Source organism: Lampetra planeri, chromosome 53 (assembly GCF_965212315.1).
Source record: "Lampetra planeri chromosome 53, kcLamPlan1.2.h2, whole genome shotgun sequence".
Taxonomy (NCBI): Eukaryota; Metazoa; Chordata; class Hyperoartia; order Petromyzontiformes; family Petromyzontidae; genus Lampetra; species Lampetra planeri.
In genome coordinates, this window is record NC_136159.1 from 2714428 (window position 1) to 2734065 (window position 19638).

The following is a 19638-nucleotide window of genomic DNA, read 5'->3' on the forward strand; positions in this document are numbered from 1 at the left end:
GGCACAACTGTGCTATGCCATTGGCACAAATTAGGCAACTCTTGTTACCTACATAACATTGTGTTTTACACACTTTTTCCCTCCTCCGTATTTTAAAACAAAAGCTGAGGATTCGTCTTATCCAGGGGTCAGCAAGCTGCGTCTCCGAAATATTGAGTCTTGAACTGAATTCGAAAAAAAAATGCATCTTCTTGTCCTGTTGGTTTCCGATCCCTGGTCTAATCCGTTAGAATTGTCTCCCAGAAGGTGTGGTTTCACATGCAGTTGAGAAGTGCCTGCCGGAAGACGGTTCTTCTCCACAGCGATGTGTGACCACCCAGCCGTCCATAATCATCCTCCACAAGACACCTGTCCATTTTAAAGCAACGTTCACAATCATCTGCTCAACGTGGTCGAATTCTCCCGATTATAACTTTTTTTCTGCAAATTGACCTCAAAGTTTAGGGTGCGTCTTCATTCCTGGGGTGTAACTTAATAATTGGTAATTGAAAACTGATCACATTAATACAAAAAAATTTATCACTATCTACAATTTGTATTCTGAAATCCAAACCTTTAAAACACATCGTTTTCTCTTCCTAGGAAGTGTTCATAACGAATATGGCGAGCGCTTTCTTGATATAACACGTAACACAATCCCCTAATAATGTATGTTACGCTGTCTGTCATCTGCTTTATATGCCATATAAAATGCACACATTTTAAGTATTCATACCCGAGCTAGGCCAGATTAAAATAAATATTTTTTTGTATAATGGGTTTTCTGTCAATGTTATCCATCTCAGGAAACCTGAGAGTGGAGTTCAATCATTTGGTGGGAGCCCACGATTTAGGCCCCACTTTACCAAATTCACAAAGCACCGGGCTCAAACCACTCGCAAGACAAACGTGAACAAAAGTGAAGAAAGAATTTATTACAAAAGGAGACGTTACATCTTAAGGTGTCTCTGTAAATCAGAACAAATGGTCTCTACCAATCGAATGTGAATCTTTACACACTGCGGGAAGCAGTGTACAAAATATATTGAAGAATGTAACCAGTACTAGCACCGCGTGTTCAAGAAGAGTGTAGCAAACATTTTCATTTTATAAACCAAATTGCAATTTCACTGCCAGGTGTGAACGTGAAACGTCTATGACTCATTCTAGAAGCTCACTTCTCAAAAGAAAGTTCAATGGGAATCGTGTAATGCAGGCATATATGTGCGAGCTACATTGCAGGTTTTTCCAATTTCGGCTCACAACTTCGAAATAATTATGAAGCTGCCGCGGTCACGTTAGGTCCTAAATCTTGCTGCATATGCAGGGGGTCGGCATCCGCCTACTCCGGAACTGCACACGGCCCTTGAAGGAATGCCGCTTTGCGACGTTTTTCAGGTGCTTAGCGGCTAATTTTATGTTTTTACCGAATTCGAAAAAAAAAGGCTCTTCCTGTTATTTTTGGTTGCCGACCCCCGTGTACGTGGTACCAACGTTTTGATATTTTCATGCAATATTCGGCTCGATATTGTCCCCTTCATTGCACCAATTGTTATTTTCTGGGGACAACACGCCGACATCGGCCCGAAAGATCCCGCACGCTGTGCTCGCTTTGCCATCTCTTCCTGTGAAAGGCTCGCGGCAGAATGCCTGCTTGTCCGTTACTGCAGAGCAATAGCAAAGCAGAGCCATAATGTTCTAAGCAAGTCGAAATATCTCCCTGCTCCAACGAGCATCGGGGCGGTTTTCACCTATGCAAGCAGCACCCAAGTTCGGGGTGAAAATTCCACATGCCGAAGGCAAGAGGCAATCTCTCAATAAAATTCCTACTGTTGACTTTCTAGGAATTAACTTTTCATATAGATAATCCTCTTGAGAGATGATCGGCTTAAGTGACCGGGCGGGCAGGAATATTGATACTCGCAACCTTCAGAATATGAAGTGCGCGAACCGCCGTGCCACAAAGCCAGACCACCTCCCCCCCCCCTCCTTCCGCCAACATTCCCATCACACACGAACAGCAGCAAGCGGTTTCAACACCTACCACTTGCCATGCCCAACAGCATCCTGTTCCATAAAAACTGAGTGAAGCGGATTTTTTTAGGCCACAACAGCAGCGCGCAATGGCCCCTACACTTGCAGGTGACACTGCAGGGTACTTAAAGGACACTATGCAGCAGACACTGCACTTTGGCAATTCCCTGCAGGCCATAAGCGGGCAAACCAGAATTAGAATCAAACTGGCGACTCTGCATGCTAAGTGGCGAGTACTCTTCAACCACCGATTAGCACGGCAGGCTAAGTACAGTGCGAAAGAAGTTCAACATACATACTCGAAGGACAAGGTCACGGGCATCCATGTCTAGGTAGACACAACCCAAAAAAAACGCGGTTATTTCACAGATGTGACGTCACGGGATGTCTGAGACGAGTCATCATCAGCTTCATTACACTGGTCAACACACTTTTTCTGGCATAAGGTATTCCAAAGGTTGTAAGGTAATTTTGGGGTGCTGATTCCAAATCTGGCATCAGTTTTTGTCTATCATATCAGGTTTTTGAGATATCAAATATTGCATTTTCAATAAAAACTGCAGAAGAAAAATATTAAATAAATGTGGATATCTACATAAAATTATATTATAAACACACTATCCTAAAAATACAGCACCGTATTTTAACACTAACGCAGTCACTGACTCGCAACAACTTGCAATCAAAAGTGACAAGAGTTAATTTCGGGTAAAATCAATGAAAATGGGGTATGCCAATAGCATAAAAATGAGATGTGATAAAGCAAATCTGAGATCAGATTTGGAATCGGCACCCTGAAATTTGTCTAAAACAGCTGCAAAAGTCCAGGCCAGAAAAAAAGTTATTTTTGTTGACCAGCGCTATTGGCAAAACCGGACTGCAAGCGACTCTCTCAGGCGAACACCGCCATAGCGCCCTCTAATGACGGAACAGCCACACTGTAGTCTCAACACGTGGGTGTGTGAGACGGAGCCCCCGTCTGGCTGAAGTCACCATCCACAGCAAACGCTGGGAGGTGATCCATGCTTGTGCTTGCCTATGGAGCTCAGCACATGGGAGGAGGTCAGATCGACAACAATGGCACTGCACCATATAGCCTGGAGCTGAGATGTCACGGATTATTCAGCAAGTTTTTTGTTAATTGCAGATGCAAATTTCTACTTGGATCGATATCGTCAATGTAGTCAAAGCAGCAACCGATACATTGTTTGGGTTGCGCCTTGCTCAACAACACTCCACTTTTCGATTCTTGCTACAGGCAAACTTTATTGTTCCGAAATAAATCATGACGCGTGTCAACACCTAAGGGACTTGTAGTAGAGCACCTTAACTCACGGTTTGCAGTAGGCCTCGGCAAGGTAAGGTAAAAGTGTAAAAACGAACCTACCTTTACGCTACCTTTTACCTTACCACAATACAATCACTCTACCCTACCTTTTACCCTTTAGCAGGTAAGGCAAAAAGCAACGAGCCTGCCTTTACCCTACCCTTTACCTTACCCCTTGGCATGCCGAGGCCTAGTTTGCAGTGTTTCTCATTGACATACATGAGCAATCGCACAGGATTGGATATGAAGTTGCCCTGTTTTAATCTCCTCTGTGGTCTGCTCCAGCATTACGTCTCTGGCCTCACCTTCCCTAAACTCCGAGCACGAATTCTCTTCATTAGACCCACGACACGACTGCCTTTCCACTTCCGAGTAGTCAACCTTTACTAAAGTTGGTGGTCGCCCCGTTCCCTGCATGCTATCGTTGTCGTCGCGAAACTTCAAGCACCTGTTCAAGGCCTCACATTCGTCGCATCTCTTTCACCCGCTCCTTCTCCGCGACGCACATTCTTCTGGAAGACTCTTCGGAATAAGTTTGTCGCGTGTACCGAAAGCTTTGCGTGATTGATGCGCCGCTTTAACAAATTAACAAAAGTAATAACGTGCCCTCAATGCAGCAGCCTGTGCGCTGGAGTTTGCAAAGGCGACCTTTTTGTGGATCCGGAATTTGTCAATGTTAACTATAAAGCAGGTGGCAAGCCGAAGTAAATATTAACGAGTGAAAATATCTCTACTCAGGAGGCATTATAGGCAGTGCTCAGCCTCTCCACTGGTTGCCTCGAGCCATGAGTATATTAGCAATGGTAAAAAGCCACGAAAAAACTGTGCTCACAACTTAAGGATTCAGGAATGTACATGTATCGGCCACGTAAATGTCTCGAGGCGCCTTGCATCACAACTCGATCATTCCAATGTCCAAATGTAGTCCCTCTCTCGATTAGTGCGCCTAGGGGACCCCCTGATGACAACTGTCCCCGTGCGGCACAAGGTGAAGCAGTATCATCTGTTACCTTAAAATAATAAATAAAACGCCTTATCGGAAGCGCTTTATGCAGAATTAACAATGGTACATATGAATGTGATGGTGGAGACGAGGTGAATGGAACAGATGGGAGGAAGCAATGGGGGGGGGGGGGGGGGCAAATCTGTGACGCGTGAATTCGGTGAAAGCGAAATCGACGACAGTAAATGATGACGAATGGATTTAATGAATGGGGAATGAGTGATAGCCGTATAATGAGAATATGAAGATGGGAACAGTAACCGTGGTGGTTATGAGGGGGAGATTAAGGGGGGTCGTGGGGTGAGCTCGGGAACAAGAAATAAGTTTTAAGTGAGGAGCGTAAACTTAGCGAGTGTCGGTGCCTGGTGAATGTGGAGCAGGGGAAGTTTGTTCCAGTTAAGGGGGGCAAGGAGAGAGAAAGAGCGAAAGCGAGGATTGAGCGCATGGAGGAGGAACAGAGATAAGACAGCAAAGATTGAGTACCGGCCTGCAACCGGGCATAGTCTGTCAGTAGGGGGCGATGTTGTTATTTGGTTGTTACAATTCAGTAAAATGCAAGCAAATTTGTTCTAAGCTTGGCAAATTTGGGCCATGACGATGGCACGCAAGGCCTACCCCCCCATATTTTGAAAAAACGCCACGGGATCTAATGTTCACCGTGCTGCAGACGGCTTTTATGAACTCCAAAACTCCGCAACAAGCGGATAAACGCACTGCGGCCCGGTCGCATTTAACCGGGTTGAGGAGGTACAACTTAGCCTTAAGAAAAACAAACTTGAGACAGGCGTCGGGTTTTGTGCCTTTGGAAATGAACTGCTGCAGCATTTTATTGCAACACGCTACGGTTGTTCCGTACGCACCGATGACTCGTCACATCCCGGGCCACCCGGAGTAAACCCTCGCCGTCAACTGCACCGGCACACTTCCTTTGCCACTCGCAGGGCACTCGTGCGACATCTTTCTGCGTGAATCGCACGTGAGCTTACACAGTCCCACGTTACACACACACACAAGAGGCCGCGTGTAACGATAACAAAATAAAACAAAGCTGGCACAATGCACTCGTTGTGCCGTGGAAACGCGAAAAAAATTCAACTTCGGAAGTTCGGTCCCTGGATTGAGGGGTAACGCAACGTGTAAAAATAATCACCGTTGCACTCCGTCCAGCCTAGGAAGCTGTGAGTGCTGTTTATAATCCGTGTTGCCCGAGATCAGTGTTCACTCTCTGAAGCTTTTCTTATTTTCTTCCCTCCCTGCTGCAAGATAAAAACAAAAGTTCAAGGATCGAAAGCGTCGACCGCAGGTCAATGCACGCAGGCATGGTCCCTCTCCATTGATCGCCTCTCTCGTGTTTGTCAATTACGTTAAGCAATAACCGAGACATAGATCCCCCCATATAGCCTTCACAAACTTTTGGTGCAAGTGCTGTTAGCGAGTAGCACCCATGAATGCGAACATGGCACAAGAGGGGGTGTGTGGGTGGCCAGCACCACGCTCGAGCACCGTATTGTTCCTAGCGGCGATGTTTACACATCGCACCAGGTACTCATTTGAGGCAGTCGACCCAACGGAGGCCCAGGACCGGTTCAGATGATTAGTCATTGTTATTGGCCGTGAATGGGAATCAAAACTCGGGTCACTGGTTCGGAGCGAAGCCATTACCGCTCTCCACACATATATAATAAAGGCCACGTGCACACATACAAACACACTGCTTTCGGTTCACCAGTATTTTGAGGGCCAACATTTTTCCACTGGAAATTGTGTAGCAAGAGACGCAAGTTTGAAGCGACACATGACAGAATCGATAGAGTTGTTCTCTTGCCGAGCGCTATTTATAAACTGTCTACTTGCTCCCCCCCGTGTTTTACCTGGTGTTTCACGAGCTCCGCTTGTAGTGTTTTCACCTTCGACCTCTCTTGTTCCAGAGCAGTGTGGAGGTCGGAGACCTGCGTCGCAAAACAAGCCGTTGGTTTCTGCTCCGTCTACCAATTGCAACTCGGTGGCACTGTGGGGCTTTCAGCCCGGAGCACAGAAAAAAAATATTCTTTCTGGGGCTTCCTACACACAAACCCGAGCCGCATTAGGGATGCTTTTAAGCTATAAACATTTTTTTTCAAGGACAATTTCAGATCGCGTTTGGATTTTCAGAAAATGTACATTATGTTACTATCTTAAGATGTTTTTGTGCCAACAATAGAGATGTCACCTGGTGCCACGTGGCAAAAAAAATAGTCTGAGAGTGACTGGCCACATGATTCAAGCAGGATGACAAATGACCTTACCAAGCCCCCGTCCACCCTTGAGGTGTGACAGAAAGAGTAGCGCTCATCATCGGGTACTGGAAATTGCCGGGGAACGTGTTTCACAAACACGCATTAAACTAATCACCCCCCTTATGAGTCCACGACTTGTTATGCATCACCTTCTTGATTTGATTGAAAAAAAAAATTGCCACTGTGGTGCATGTGGAATCTTTCGTGGCTGCAGAATACATACAACATATACAGATTGTAATTCATACGCAATTCCATGCATCGTGAGAATAGGAATATTTAATCGACGAATCAATGCCTTGTTACGTGCCTAGCGTTTATCCACGTCACAATGACGGACACCCGACGAGACCGTGACGCCATTTATGTAAATGTCAACACAGTGGTGCAACGAGGAACGCTGTCACGTGGTAAGACACATCGTATGTTTAACTTCTTTCGCACCGTATGATTGCTTGTGTTGCAATCAAAACGTCGTATGCTAGTATTTAATTTATTATTTTCTCATTATATGTGACTTTACCGAAAGAACCAGAGAGTAATTCCTGCAGTCACGAAAGCTCCAAATTAAGTATGGAAAATAAACGGTTAACGGTTCGGAAGCGCGACAATAACCCACGCGGTCTGACCTGCTGTGTGAGCTCGTTCTTTATGTTGGTCAGCTCCTCGACTTGCAAGAGCACGTCAGATTTCTCCTTCACTGCGACGACACAGCAACGACGACAAGGAGGGGGGCGAGGGGTGAGCCCTGCGACTCTCAATCTACGCTCGCCGCAAAGCGCGGCACGTGCAACGCGGGTTCTCCCCGGCGGGCCTGTCAATGCCGGGAGGAACGCTTCGCGAGCGAGAACCCAACAAGATCTGGCAAGCGGAGAGCGGCTGCAAAAAAGAGTACACTTCGGCTTTTGCCAATCAATATTATCCATAACTGAGGTTTTTGGGTAGATCGAGGAAATACGTGTCGTTAAACCCTCCACCACCCGACACAGCTAATTATTAAGGTTTGTCGCGTAAAACCTCACTACTTGGCTGTCGGGTGATGGCGGGCTTAACGACACATTTATATTTACGCGAGCAAACCCAAAAACCTCTATTACGGAGATCCACTTTGACAATTCTCAGTGGAGACGGCGACAAGGATTGTCGACCATCCACCCTGCGTCGTCTCAGCGGTGAAGGCGCAGAAACAAAACCTCGGGTCGCTGTTCACTCGCACCGCCTTGCTGCCAATCTGCATCCCAGTTAGTGTGCTACAAGACGGCAGCGTGGTGATGAACGCAGCCTTACTTTCTCCCTGCTGCAGCATGTACAGCAGCTGTGCGTTCCGCTTCTTCACCTCCTTGAACTTCACCTGCAAAGGAGCAGAGGGTAAGAAAAAAAAACAAATTAAATACGGTAAGTCCTCGCTTAACGTGTGTTCACCGGTGCGTTTTCGCCGAAACGCGGTTCTTACATTGGGCAAACACTTTTCGCGCAACGCGGAGCGCGCGCCGTTATGACGCAGTTTCGGAGCGGTCGATGGCGAACGACTTTCTTGAGCTGCGAGGCTGAGTGGCATGGGAATCATGGGTATCCGCGCGGAATGATACAGTACGCGATGGCGTACACTCATCTACGGCTATTTGTCCCACCGTGGGATGGCTGCAGGCTGATTTTATAGTGCAAATGTGATTTATATTTGCACACACGTTACACAGTCATTCTACACGACACTTTTCAGGAACGCATGTACTGCGCTGAAAGCGGAATTACCGTACACAACAAACAAACATTGTTAATCTCATTAACACCAATGCTCCCAAAAAGCCACAAGGCCACCCCTCGTGACACATTCATCGACAGCGGGCGCTGGTAGTGGCGGCAGTGGTGCGCAAATTCACCTCCCACTCAGCGGTGACCACCTTCAGGTCGGCGATCTCCTTGTCCTTCTTCTCCAGGCCGTCCTTGAGCTGCTCGATCCTCACCGTCTCCAGGACGGGGCTCGGAAGCCGCGCTGCGCGCTCCGCCGGGGCCTCCTCGGCGGCGCCCCTGCACGACAGCGCCGCCGCCGCCGCCGCAGAACCGGAGCCACCCCGAGAGCCGCCCCGACTCTTGTCAGCGGCCCTGCTGCTGTTGGTGCTGCTGCTGCCGCCGCCGCTCGGTGCGTCTGGGAGGGCAAAACCACGGAAGAGATTGGGGGAAAGGAGGAGAGGACACAGCGGCACGATATCAAGACTCTGTAGTTTTATTTTACGTATTCATTCCGTCTCTGTATGTACCTGCCCACCCACTCAGCAAGTCACCCATTCAATTACTCGCCCGCCGACCCACCCGCCCGCTCACTCACTTACCCACCCACACACTCATTCACCCACCCACTCATTCACTCACCCACCCACCCACCTACCCACCCACCCACTTACTTTGAAGGGGGATCAGTAGGTATATAACCAATATGTGGGAGGGGGGTTACTCTTAACGACCCCGATGCACGTGACTGAGGAGAGCCACAGCCCATGGAGCATCTCCTGCTCCGAGCCACGCACCGTGGAGGACGTCGCCAGGGTTACAAACCGGCCCATTACAACATCATCATCACCACCACCACCACGTGCCCCCGACTCCTACGACTGTGCATGGCGGGACACGGGCAGAGCCATCGGTGTGCCCGTTACCTGCGGCGCCGTCCGTCTGGGCAGCGTGCGCCGGCGTGGGTTCGGGAAGCAGCAGCACCTCCACCATCCTGGGGTCGCGGTCGCGCGCCTCCTGGAGGAGCTTGCGACGCTCCTTCCGATTGGGGACCCGAGGGACTCCGTCTGGATCGACGACCCCTTGCTGCGGGCGATCAATCACGCACGGGGGAAGATCACGATCAAGAGGTCATGGGGTGCCGCGGTGGTGAGATGTTAACTCCCTCGCCTGGTATGCAGGAGGTCGTGGATTCGATCCCGACCCCCGACGCCTGTATATTATCTGAAGATTGCTTGTTCTCCTTATGGTCACATGGATGTTTCCCTGGGTCCTACGGTTTTTCCCTCCACATTTAGAATTAAAATGGATTTAGAGTATCTGGTTGCTATAAATTTCCACGCAATAATAAGCCACTTGGTTGAGCTATCATTTGTGGCCATGTCGAGTCTGAAAAAGAGCTATGAAGCTCAGGGGGTCTTACCTGGTAAAATAAAAATAGTAAATAAATCGTGGCCAATAACACGGATAGCACCACGAAACCACACCATTATTTCCCCTCTTATCACCACATCCCAGGATTACATTGCGAGACAAATAGAGGAACACACGGATGTGCTAACATGTGCAGATTATAGACAATAGATTCACTTGAGTAGCAACTTCATACTTTATCCTTTACGAAAAGGTCTGACTTATCAAGATAAATGTGGTGTTTAAAGACAGCGAGCCAACCAGGACATTCTGTGGGCAGAGCACTTAACTCACGATCGCAAGAGTTTGAATTTCAGTTGGTGGGCTACTCGGCAAATCATGCCGCCAGGTGCAGGGGTCCACCCCTTTTGCGTCCACGGTGGACATCGCACGGTGCCCCAGTTGGGGAATGTGGAATTTCCGCTCGCAAGCTCGGGGGCCGCCAACGGAAATGAGCACTGCCCACCACTCGTTGGAGCAGGGACACACTTTATTGACTGGAAGCAGCAGCTGAAGATGTCCATGTTGTGCCTTTCAGAAATCAAAACTGCAAGTGCCCATAGCTTCTAATTTCCATTCGCATTCGCAACAATAAGGATCTTTATGTAAAACCAGGAAAGAAGCCGACCAAATGTTACCATGTGTTACGCTCTCAAACAATAAGTGCAGGGTTATTTCTAAAATGCTAGCGTGGGTCACAATCAGATCCACTGGTTCAACTGAGACACATTTAGGATTCTAATCATTCAGCGGAAGGTGCCCAAGACACAAAAACATCAGGCCGTACAATATTTAGTCATAACTCGGCTCAAGCCTGAGCAGCTCAGCCACGGCCTGGTTCAGGCTCCACTCAGGAATATCCTGAGCATGGCTGGGACCATGCTTAGACCTGGCTCAAGTGAAGCATTGCTTTGAGCCAGCTCACTTGAGGCAGAGCCAAGCCTGAGCCAAGCCGTGACGAAGAACATGGGCCTTCGTTGAGTCATAAATCAATTGTCTTTTTGCCACCGTGGTGCACGTATAATCTGTAGTGGCTGCAAGGTTTCCACGAATAAGTTATGTCCAGCATACATCAAGCATTGGGAGCTGCCACAGCGATGTAATGGTTAGAACACCGGACTTGCAACCCAGAGGTCACCGGTTCGATTCCATCTCCCGGCGCGGCAGTTGAAACAATGGGGGCGCGGGTTTCTCAAAACCCCTCGCACGTGCCCCCAGCAGTATGAAGGAGTACACCACAGTTAGTCGATTGGCAGCTCACGTGTGGTGGGGTAAAGTGTGGGTACCCCCAACACTTCAAATACCCTCTAGAGGGGCTCTCCAGTGGAAGCCCTTTCCACCAGTACTGGCAGTGAACTATTCCAGGGCTGCACATTTACATCACAAATTACTGACCATTATAGGCACGAAATGAATCATTACATCCTCGCAAAGCAAAGCTTATTTCCCAAGCTGGAGTGTGCTGCTGTATTGTTCAAGCTAATCAGCGGGTATGTTGGTCGTATTTAATAGGCATCTTCCACTCTAAAAGGCTGCTCCCTGCTGGGTTTTTGAGGCGGGCGGCGACAGGTTAGTCCGATGCAGCTACAAATGTATCTTCTTTGCTATGCAATGCGAAACACACCCCCCCCCCCCCGCTAGCCTGAACCCTCACAGTGGCAAAGCGAGGGGCTCTTAATCGGTAGGTTGTGAGTTGAATCCTGGTTGGTAGTTGACTCAGCCCATCATCATCATCCATCCGAGGTCAAGAAAACAAAAAAATAACACTTTGCAGGATAGCCATGGCGCCACGGTTGCGAGGTCTCTAACTACCTCGCCTGGTACGCAGGAGGTTGTGGGTTCGATTCCGACCATGACGCCTGCTGCTGTATATTTGTAGAATGCATGTCTTTCTCGCCGTGGTCGCGTGGATTTTTTCTGGCTGCTCCACTTTTTTCCCCTCCACATTTACAAACATGCGCTTAAGTGTATTTGGCTGCTGTATACTTCCAACATGATAAGCCACTTCGTTGAGCTATCATTTTTGTCCAGGTCGCTTTTGAAAAGAGCTGTGGAGTTCAGTGGGCCTTACCTGGTAAAATAAAAAAGGTTTAGTATATGAATGTGGAATTTAAACTGCTGCCTTAGGGGTGTACACAGGAAGCACCGCACCAATGCTCATTTGAGCCGGAAATAATAAGAATACTGATACCTAACCATATACAGAATTGCAGGCGTGGGAAGGGATGCAGATGTAGCCAGCCTACGTGGATCCCCATCTTAGATTTCTCACCCTTTGTAAGGCTCAGCAGTGGCTTGAACGTGGCCGATGATCATCTACAGGTCTAATTTGCACTTCTAGTTTAATATACCGGCAGATTATATTATAATGGGTACTGTGAACAGTCAACACTGACATTAAAGGCCGGCTCCTGCCATGTGAATGTGGAATTTCCTTCACTGGCTCAGGGCCACCAATGGAGGTTAGTGCCACCTTATTTCTCTGTTTAGCAGGGAGAGCACTTGACTAGGCTTGAATAAGATGCAAGGGTCATTGACGTCTTGTTTACAGCAGAATGTACACATTGGCAATTTCCTACACAGACCATAATAAAGATCAAACTCTCAAACAGTTTAAAGGGCGACACACAACAAAAAGCAAGAAACTTGTATCGATATAAACGTCAGTTAGGTTGGGGCGGTGATATGACTGAGCGAAAGGGCTTTTGCCAATTGTTTCAGAGGTTCGCAGTGGGAGCCCGTTGGCAGCCCTGGTTAACACTGCGGCTGTATGAATGCAGTGTGGACATTAAAGACCTTGTGACTTTGGTCAAAAAAAATTAGGCCGTGCGTGCCGGTATCATGGGCTACATTTCCGACGAATTAAATATTACCCAAAAGTTACTGAATCAGGGAAAACACATCGCAACATATGCCCCCACTGAGGAACTACTACACACCATGTCTGTTAATGTTAGTGCCTTCCTTTAAGATAGCCTTGCGCTGTAAGAATGGTGCCACATCTATTCACGATTTGATTTGATTTCAGTTGCGCATCCTGTGCTGTCCAGCGTGTCGAAAGCTTTGCTTACAAGTAAAAAAGGCTTTGCGTCGACTTACAGGCGTATTTTAGGGGAAACTTATCTTGTGTATGCGCAGTCCTAACATGTAAGGGTATGAATAACGATTAATGAAAAAAAAATATTAAGATACCTTCATTACTGGTGTGTTCTGTACTTTTAAAATCTTATTGCAGTGATGTCACCAGAGGATTCATTACCGAATGTTTCATTATTATTTTCTATCAATAGTGAATATTCATCCTAGTGCCAGGTGGCACTAGACGTACACAGCCTGGGTACAGTACTTATGTACAAGATAAGATTTGTTTGTTTTCTGGCCCTAGTCTTCAGAATTGACCCAGAACCGAGTGCACGTCCCATCTGGTTACCACCACCCACATGATAAACCTTTACTCAGCCAAGGCAACCAGTCCAAAGGACAGGTAATTACACTTTATCCACCCAGCCACCTCCCACAGAGGCAGTTTTGATAACGTAGTGACGGGTCTAACCAGCTCCTATAACTTCTTCGTTTACAGGAGTACACCTTACCGAGTCTCAAAGACTTTCTTTCAGGCGGGTCCTGCTCAGTTTTGCAGTGGGTGCCAATATTGTTTCGTATTTTCCCAAACGAGCAGTTTGCCTGATTCGCGGATCATTTTTCAAATTTGGACCATGCCGTCGGGCAAACATGGCCTACGCTTCCTCGAATGTCGTCTCAGAATCTTTCATGGCCACTGTCAAGCGGAAAGTCGCACATTTTTACAATACACCCGACAGGATTAACCAGGGCGGCCATGCAGCTCGAACCGCGAACCTCTGAAACAAGCAGCGAACGCAGTTACGACTCGTCCATGCCTTGAGAGTTGTAGAGGTGGTTCAGAAAACTACGGGGCCAGCACGATATACGCTGGGGTTGAATTCAGGCAGAAATCCGTGATTAAACCAGCTTATCCAGTGGAGCAAGTTGATGGTGTCAGTCCGATCACCAATGACTGCACATTTTACTTTTCATTTCACAAAGCTTTTACTCATTTAAAACTTTTAACATTCACCGATTCGCTTATTCCAGCTGAGGACTAAACACTTCCATTTGCCATATGAGGAACTCTATGCAGGGCACACAAGTGGTGTGGCCGTGGCGTGAAAAAAAAGAGGGCACTGAAGTGACTTTGTAAATCCAGTAATGTCACCTTCCAGGACCATTCTGCCACGAAGCAATACACTCCACGCTGTGCAGTGGTTATCGACAGCACACGCAGAAACACAACGTGGGGGAAAAAGCTACACGCACACGCATTCTTTATGTTTAGATATATAAATATATTTCACAGCACGTACCGTCTTTTGAAACTCGTACTCCATCTTGCTGAGCCGGAGAGCTCTTTGAAGGTCGGCATCAAAAGTTTCCAACGTGTCCTGTGAATAGTGCACAACACGACATTAAATTAAGGAATCATTTAATTAAGCCCCAGCCCCGTGGGGCTGACCAGTGTGGTAGGAAGTTATTTATTTTGGGATGTTATGAAACAAAAACATAGGCCCCATAACCATGCTTAAGGTGACATAAAAAACCGGATGGGGATCAACTCAGAAGCCCTCAGACCCGATCTATATAAGATGGGGGTGGGGGGGGGAATTGAACCGCGGGTGTGGGGGGGTATACAGCTATCACCTCTTTCACACAAAGGAATCACATCAGGGAGCTTCTCTGGGGGAGAAAAGGGATGATAAGGGAAGGACGGGGGGGGGGGGCATTCAACTAATGGTCCCAGGCCTGCAGGGGAAATAAGAGCCGGGGTGTGGTGCTAAAGAAGTTTCACAAATACAAATAACCTCATGGAAAACAGCGCCAAGGACCTTACTGCAAAGGATCTTAATAGGAATTGCAAACAAGGCACCGCAATAATCAATCTACGAGACCTGTACTGCACAATATCAGAACATCGCATGGCAGATGCGGTTATTTTAAAAAAATATGCCACGGTGCAACTTCTGTCACCAATCTCACACCACAGATCACACGGTAACACCACTGCCCGCTTCCATCATGCGGTGGCAGAACTTCACATAATCACTATGAAGCTATTCCTGAAGGCGTCCACTGGCCCATTCACTTACCAACCAATATACATTAGCATATGAACATTACTGACCAATTTCCGGTCACAGGAAAGATATGCCAGTCAAATCATCTGCAAATATGTTTCGCAAACACCATATGAGTGTGAATCTGTGTAATAATTGGTCAGTGGCGTAGTGGTTAGCGCGCTGCGCTACCAACCTGGCGACCCAAGTTCGATTCCCGATCACGGCCAACACCGGTGACAAATAGCTCAACCGGTCCTGGGTCTTCCCTAGGTCGACTCAGTCTCACAAGTACCTTGTGCAATGTATAAACATTGCCACTGGTGAGACAAAGGAGGCCAGGCGGGGGTGCTGGTCACCCATCCCCTCGTGTGCCGTACCAGCTTTCATAGGGTGCTTGCTAGCAGCACTTGCCCCAACAGTCTGTTAAGGCTATATGGGGGGGGAGAGCTTTGTCTTTTATTAGATTCGTAATTCAAGCGCACCAGCTGTCCACAGGTGCCTTCGTCTGGCACGCCGTCAGCCACCAGACTGCGCTCCCCGTTGGAGCGCTGCTCCCCGTTGGGCTTCTGGGAGTCGGGCTGGGCATGCGGTGACGACGCGTCGCCCTCCACACGGACCGCTGGACGCACGGGTAGCTTCTTAAAGGCCAGGTTCCTCAGCTGCTCGCACAGCGCAGGTCACACACACACACACACGGACATTACGGCGGTTGCCCATCCAAGCACTATGCAGACACGACCGAGATCTGACAAGATTGGGCACACTCTCGGTCACGGGTCGGCAACCTGTATCTCCAGAGCCGCATGCGGCTCTTTAAGCATCGTTTTAAGGACAGTCTCGTATTCGCATGCATTCCGGCTCTTCAATGATTTTGTTGTTACCGAATTCGAAAAAAATGCTTCATTGTTATTCCCGTTTCCGACCCCTGCTCTGGGTGATTTGGTAAATTGCATTAACTACGCGCTAATTGTACGTATGCACCCTTGCAATGGCTGGGTCACGTTACGGCACTTTAGAAAATATCATTATTATTAAGTGCCTGATGATGCTGGTTGTAAACACCAGTGAAACGTCGTAGTCGATTGTAAATGTTGTGGGTTTGCTAAGACACACGGTGTGCTAAAGTAGTAATAAATTGGCATATTCTGTTCACGTGACAACTCTTACTAATTGGCTGTGTCGGTTGGAAGTAGGTGTATGACACATTGACGTTAACGAGATAAAAACCTTTTTTTTATATCGGTCGCAAAAGCCTACATGTTAAATTAACCGATTATATTACGCCACCATACATTTAAATGTTTGCACCTCTAAAACCAAGAAGTTTACAATGAAATTAAATTAAAAACGCTTCTATGCTGTAGTATATTTTGGGTGCTGCTCATATTCATTGGGAGATCTAAACCAGTCGTGGGAATTCCACATTGCCAATACAAGAGTCAATCTCTACATAAAAAACACTGATGATTTACCATAAAGTGGTACGGTATCATTATCACTCGTGATCCACCCACTGTTGGATGAAGACCTCAAGTCTCGTATGCAACAAGCCATCGATACGGTTAAAGGTGCAGCCCTGCAATTTATTTCATCTGCCACTGCTAGGAGAAGGGTCTTCCCACTGAAGCTAAGTGAGCCAATATCGTCTACTCTTCAACGCTGACTAGACATATTAAAAAGGGTCATAAGTAGGCACACTTAACCCACTCGTATTGCTGGGTGGACTGAGGCGGGCGAGTTTTTAACTTGCCAATTTTTTCAAGCGCCACGCCAGGAAACTGAATCGTGCATTGCGAGTCCACTGTCCTCACCATTAGGTAACAGCATCCTCCAGAAAGTAAATGTTTTTTTTATGAAGGAAAATACAATGTAATATTGTAAACTATTTGAAACGTTTACGTGTTATCGGAAAACAAATACACCGTGAAATATGCTCAATGCAATGTACAGTACACAACTGAAACACAACATACCAAGAGCAAAAAGGTAAGTTGGTTTCGACAAAGGTGTCGGCTCTGGCACTACTCCTTGTAAATAAAGGGGGTTAAGAGTTTAGGGTTTGGGAGTTCGCATTCGGATGTTAAGGTTTATGGGTTAGGCGTTGAGTTTAAGAGGTTCGGGTTGAGTATTTTGATTTAGAGGTTGGGATTGAGTGGTTTTAGGCTTCAGGGTAAGAGTTCTGGGTTAGGTGTAACGGCTTACGGTTAGGATTTCGAGTTACGTGTCAAGTATAGAGATCATGGTTTAGGTGATAGGTTTCTGAAAAAAACGAAAAACATTTTATATTACAATACCAGGTAAGTCCCACTGAGCTGGATAGCTCTTCTTTCAGAAGCGATCTGGCCACAAATGATAGCTCAACGACGTTACTTATCACGTGGAAAAAAATGGGTCAGGCTTTCAGCGTTGAAGAGTTTCGGCTTCATGGGTTAGGCTTTAGGGGGTTGGGCCTTAGGCTTTAGGGTTGGGTCTATGGACAGCAGCGCTTAAGACCACTAATCGTGCCCACATCACGCCTACAATAGCAGCCTCAACAACAACACCACCACCTAGATTTGAAGCTTTCGTGACTGCAAGAATTCATATTCTTAGGTTTTTTTTCGGTAAAGTCACGTAGGTAAAACATTAAAATTAATTAAAGTAAAATATACCTGATGACGATTGCTTGTGTTGCAATCGAAACGTCGTGATGTTTATGTTTATTTTATTTTACTTTAATTAATTGTAATTTTTTACCTACATGACTTTACCGAAAAAAACCTAAGAATATGAACACCACCACCACCACCACCGCGCAAACACCGCGCAAACACGACCTCGTTGGTCTGCTCGATCATCTTCTCCTTTTTCTTCTTCTTCCTCGCCCGCTTCTTCTCGCCAGCAGCTCCGCCTGCCCCTCCATCTCCCCGTGCAACCCCTCCTCGTCCTGCACCACCGCCACCACCACCGCGTCCTCCTCCATCCTTCCTCGTGCCGTGGTGGACCCCCCCGTCTTCATCGCCCTCCGAGCCTGATGACGAGTCGCCCTCCACGCCCAGCACGGCGAATCGCAGCTTGCTCGCCGGGATGATGCTGGCCATGATGAGCCTCAGTCGAATGGCAAACTTGACCTCGAATGAAAGGGCTGCCTTAGATGCGAGACGACGCTTTTTTTTTAAACAAAAAAAAACCTACTTAAGGTTTAACCGCTCGGTTTTGCACGACGTCTCCCTTTGGTTGACACGACCTTAGGGTTCAACTCGACTCTGCCTTAAACCACACTTTGTTGGGACACGATTCTACTTAAGCCTCGCCGGGGTTTAACAACACTAAAGCTCCCTTAAGACACAGTCCTAGACCTCGCCGAGGTTTGACTCTACAGCATCAAATCCTCGCGGAGACCTCACAAAGTCGCTAAACCTCCCCCTTGTGGGATGTATAACAACTTGGTTTAACAGTCCTAGACCTCCAACGTTGACGAGACACCAACAACAACAACAGCAGCAGCAGCAGCAGCAACTCGAAAGCCTCACAAACCACCACGGCAACTAAGCACCACTGAACCAACAAAACCCACGGCCGCTTGCAATGCGTTTCTAGCCAAGCGACCCCTTTGCTGGCGGACACAAACAACAACCACAAACAACAACCACCACCACCACAAACAACAACAACCACCACAAACAACAACAACCAGCACCACTGACAGTCGCCACGAGACGCGGCTATACGCGCCGATAAATGCTGCTACTGCTGCTGCTACTGCGCACAGCACAACAAGTAAAAACAGAAACGTTGTTTGTAATCAGACCCCACAATGTAAACAACAACAACAATAACAACAACAATAACAACAACAATAACAACGTAAACAAGCGAGCGATGTTAGAGCGCAGAGACAGCCGAGGAGCGCAGGACGTACGGAGTGAGACTAGCGGATGACTAGGCCCCAGGATCCGGATCCCTGGGGGTCTGGCGCAGCAGCGGAACCGGATCCGTGGCACGTGACGCGCGCAGGGAGGCGTGGCCTCTCTACTGCTGGATGAGTGACCCCCCCACCCACCCTTGTCTCTCTACTGCTGGATGAGTGACCCCCCCCCCACCCGCCTTTGTATCTCTACTGCTGGATGAGTGACCCCCCCAACCGCCTTTGTATCTCTACTGCTGGATGAGTGACCCCCCCCACCCGCCTTTGTATCTCTACTGCTGGATGAGTGACCCCCCCCCACCCACCTTTGTCTCTCTACTGCTGGATGAGTGAGCACCCCCCCCCCACCCACCTTTGTCTCTCTACTGCTGGATGAGTGACCCCCCCAACCCACCTTTGTCTCTCTACTGCTGGATGAGTGACCCCCCCCCCCACGCACCTTTGTATTTCTACTGCTGGATGAGTGACCCCCACCCACCTTTGTGTCTCTACTGTTGGATGAGTGACCCCACCCACCTTTGTGTCTCTACTGTTGGATGAGTGACCCCCCCCACCCACCTTTGTGTCTCTACTGCTGGATGAGTGACCCCCCCACCCACCTTTGTGTCTCTACTGCTGGATGAGTGACCCCCCCCAACCCACCTTTGTCTCTCTACTGCTGGATGAGTGACCCCCCCCCACGCACCTTTGTATTTCTACTGCTGGATGAGTGACCCCCACCCACCTTTGTGTCTCTACTGTTGGATGAGTGACCCCCCCCACCCACCTTTGTGTCTCTACTGTTGGATGAGTGACCCCCCCCACCCACCTTTGTGTCTCTACTGCTGGATGAGTGACCC

General features: G+C 48.0%; 1 protein-coding gene across 2 annotated transcripts; it reads right to left on the minus strand.

Annotated features, from left to right (window-relative positions):
* Nucleotides 1-891: 891 nt before the first annotated feature.
* Nucleotides 892-18842, minus strand: GKAP1 (G kinase anchoring protein 1). Of its 2 annotated transcripts, none has more exons than XM_078617245.1 (9): nt 17709-18842; nt 15375-15551; nt 14143-14220; nt 9274-9433; nt 8500-8765; nt 7907-7970; nt 7249-7319; nt 6215-6292; nt 892-5596 (listed from the first exon to the last, which is right to left on the minus strand). In XM_078617245.1, the coding sequence occupies exons 1-9, from the start codon at nt 17970-17972 to the stop codon at nt 5555-5557; spliced, it is 1200 nt and encodes a 399-aa protein (XP_078473371.1). In that variant the 5' UTR covers nt 17973-18842; the 3' UTR covers nt 892-5554. The 2 variants fall into 2 exon arrangements, with proteins under 2 accessions (XP_078473371.1, XP_078473370.1); XM_078617244.1 differs by having other exon boundaries at nt 892-5599.
* Nucleotides 18843-19638: the final 796 nt, after the last annotated feature.

Excerpts from the sequence above, each read along its gene's own strand:
- GKAP1 (XM_078617244.1), bottom strand. The coding sequence starts at position 17,972 with ATGGCCAGCATCATCCCGGCGAGCAAGCTGCGATTCGCCGTGCTGGGC. Across the intron at positions 7,971-8,499 it reads TGGTCACCGCTGAGTGGGAG|GTGAAGTTCAAGGAGGTGAA; the intron begins GTGAATTTGCGC and ends GCTCCTTTGCAG. Across the intron at positions 5,600-6,214 it reads CGGAGCTCGTGAAACACCAG|CAGGGAGGGAAGAAAATAAG; the intron begins GTAAAACACGGG and ends TTTATCTTGCAG.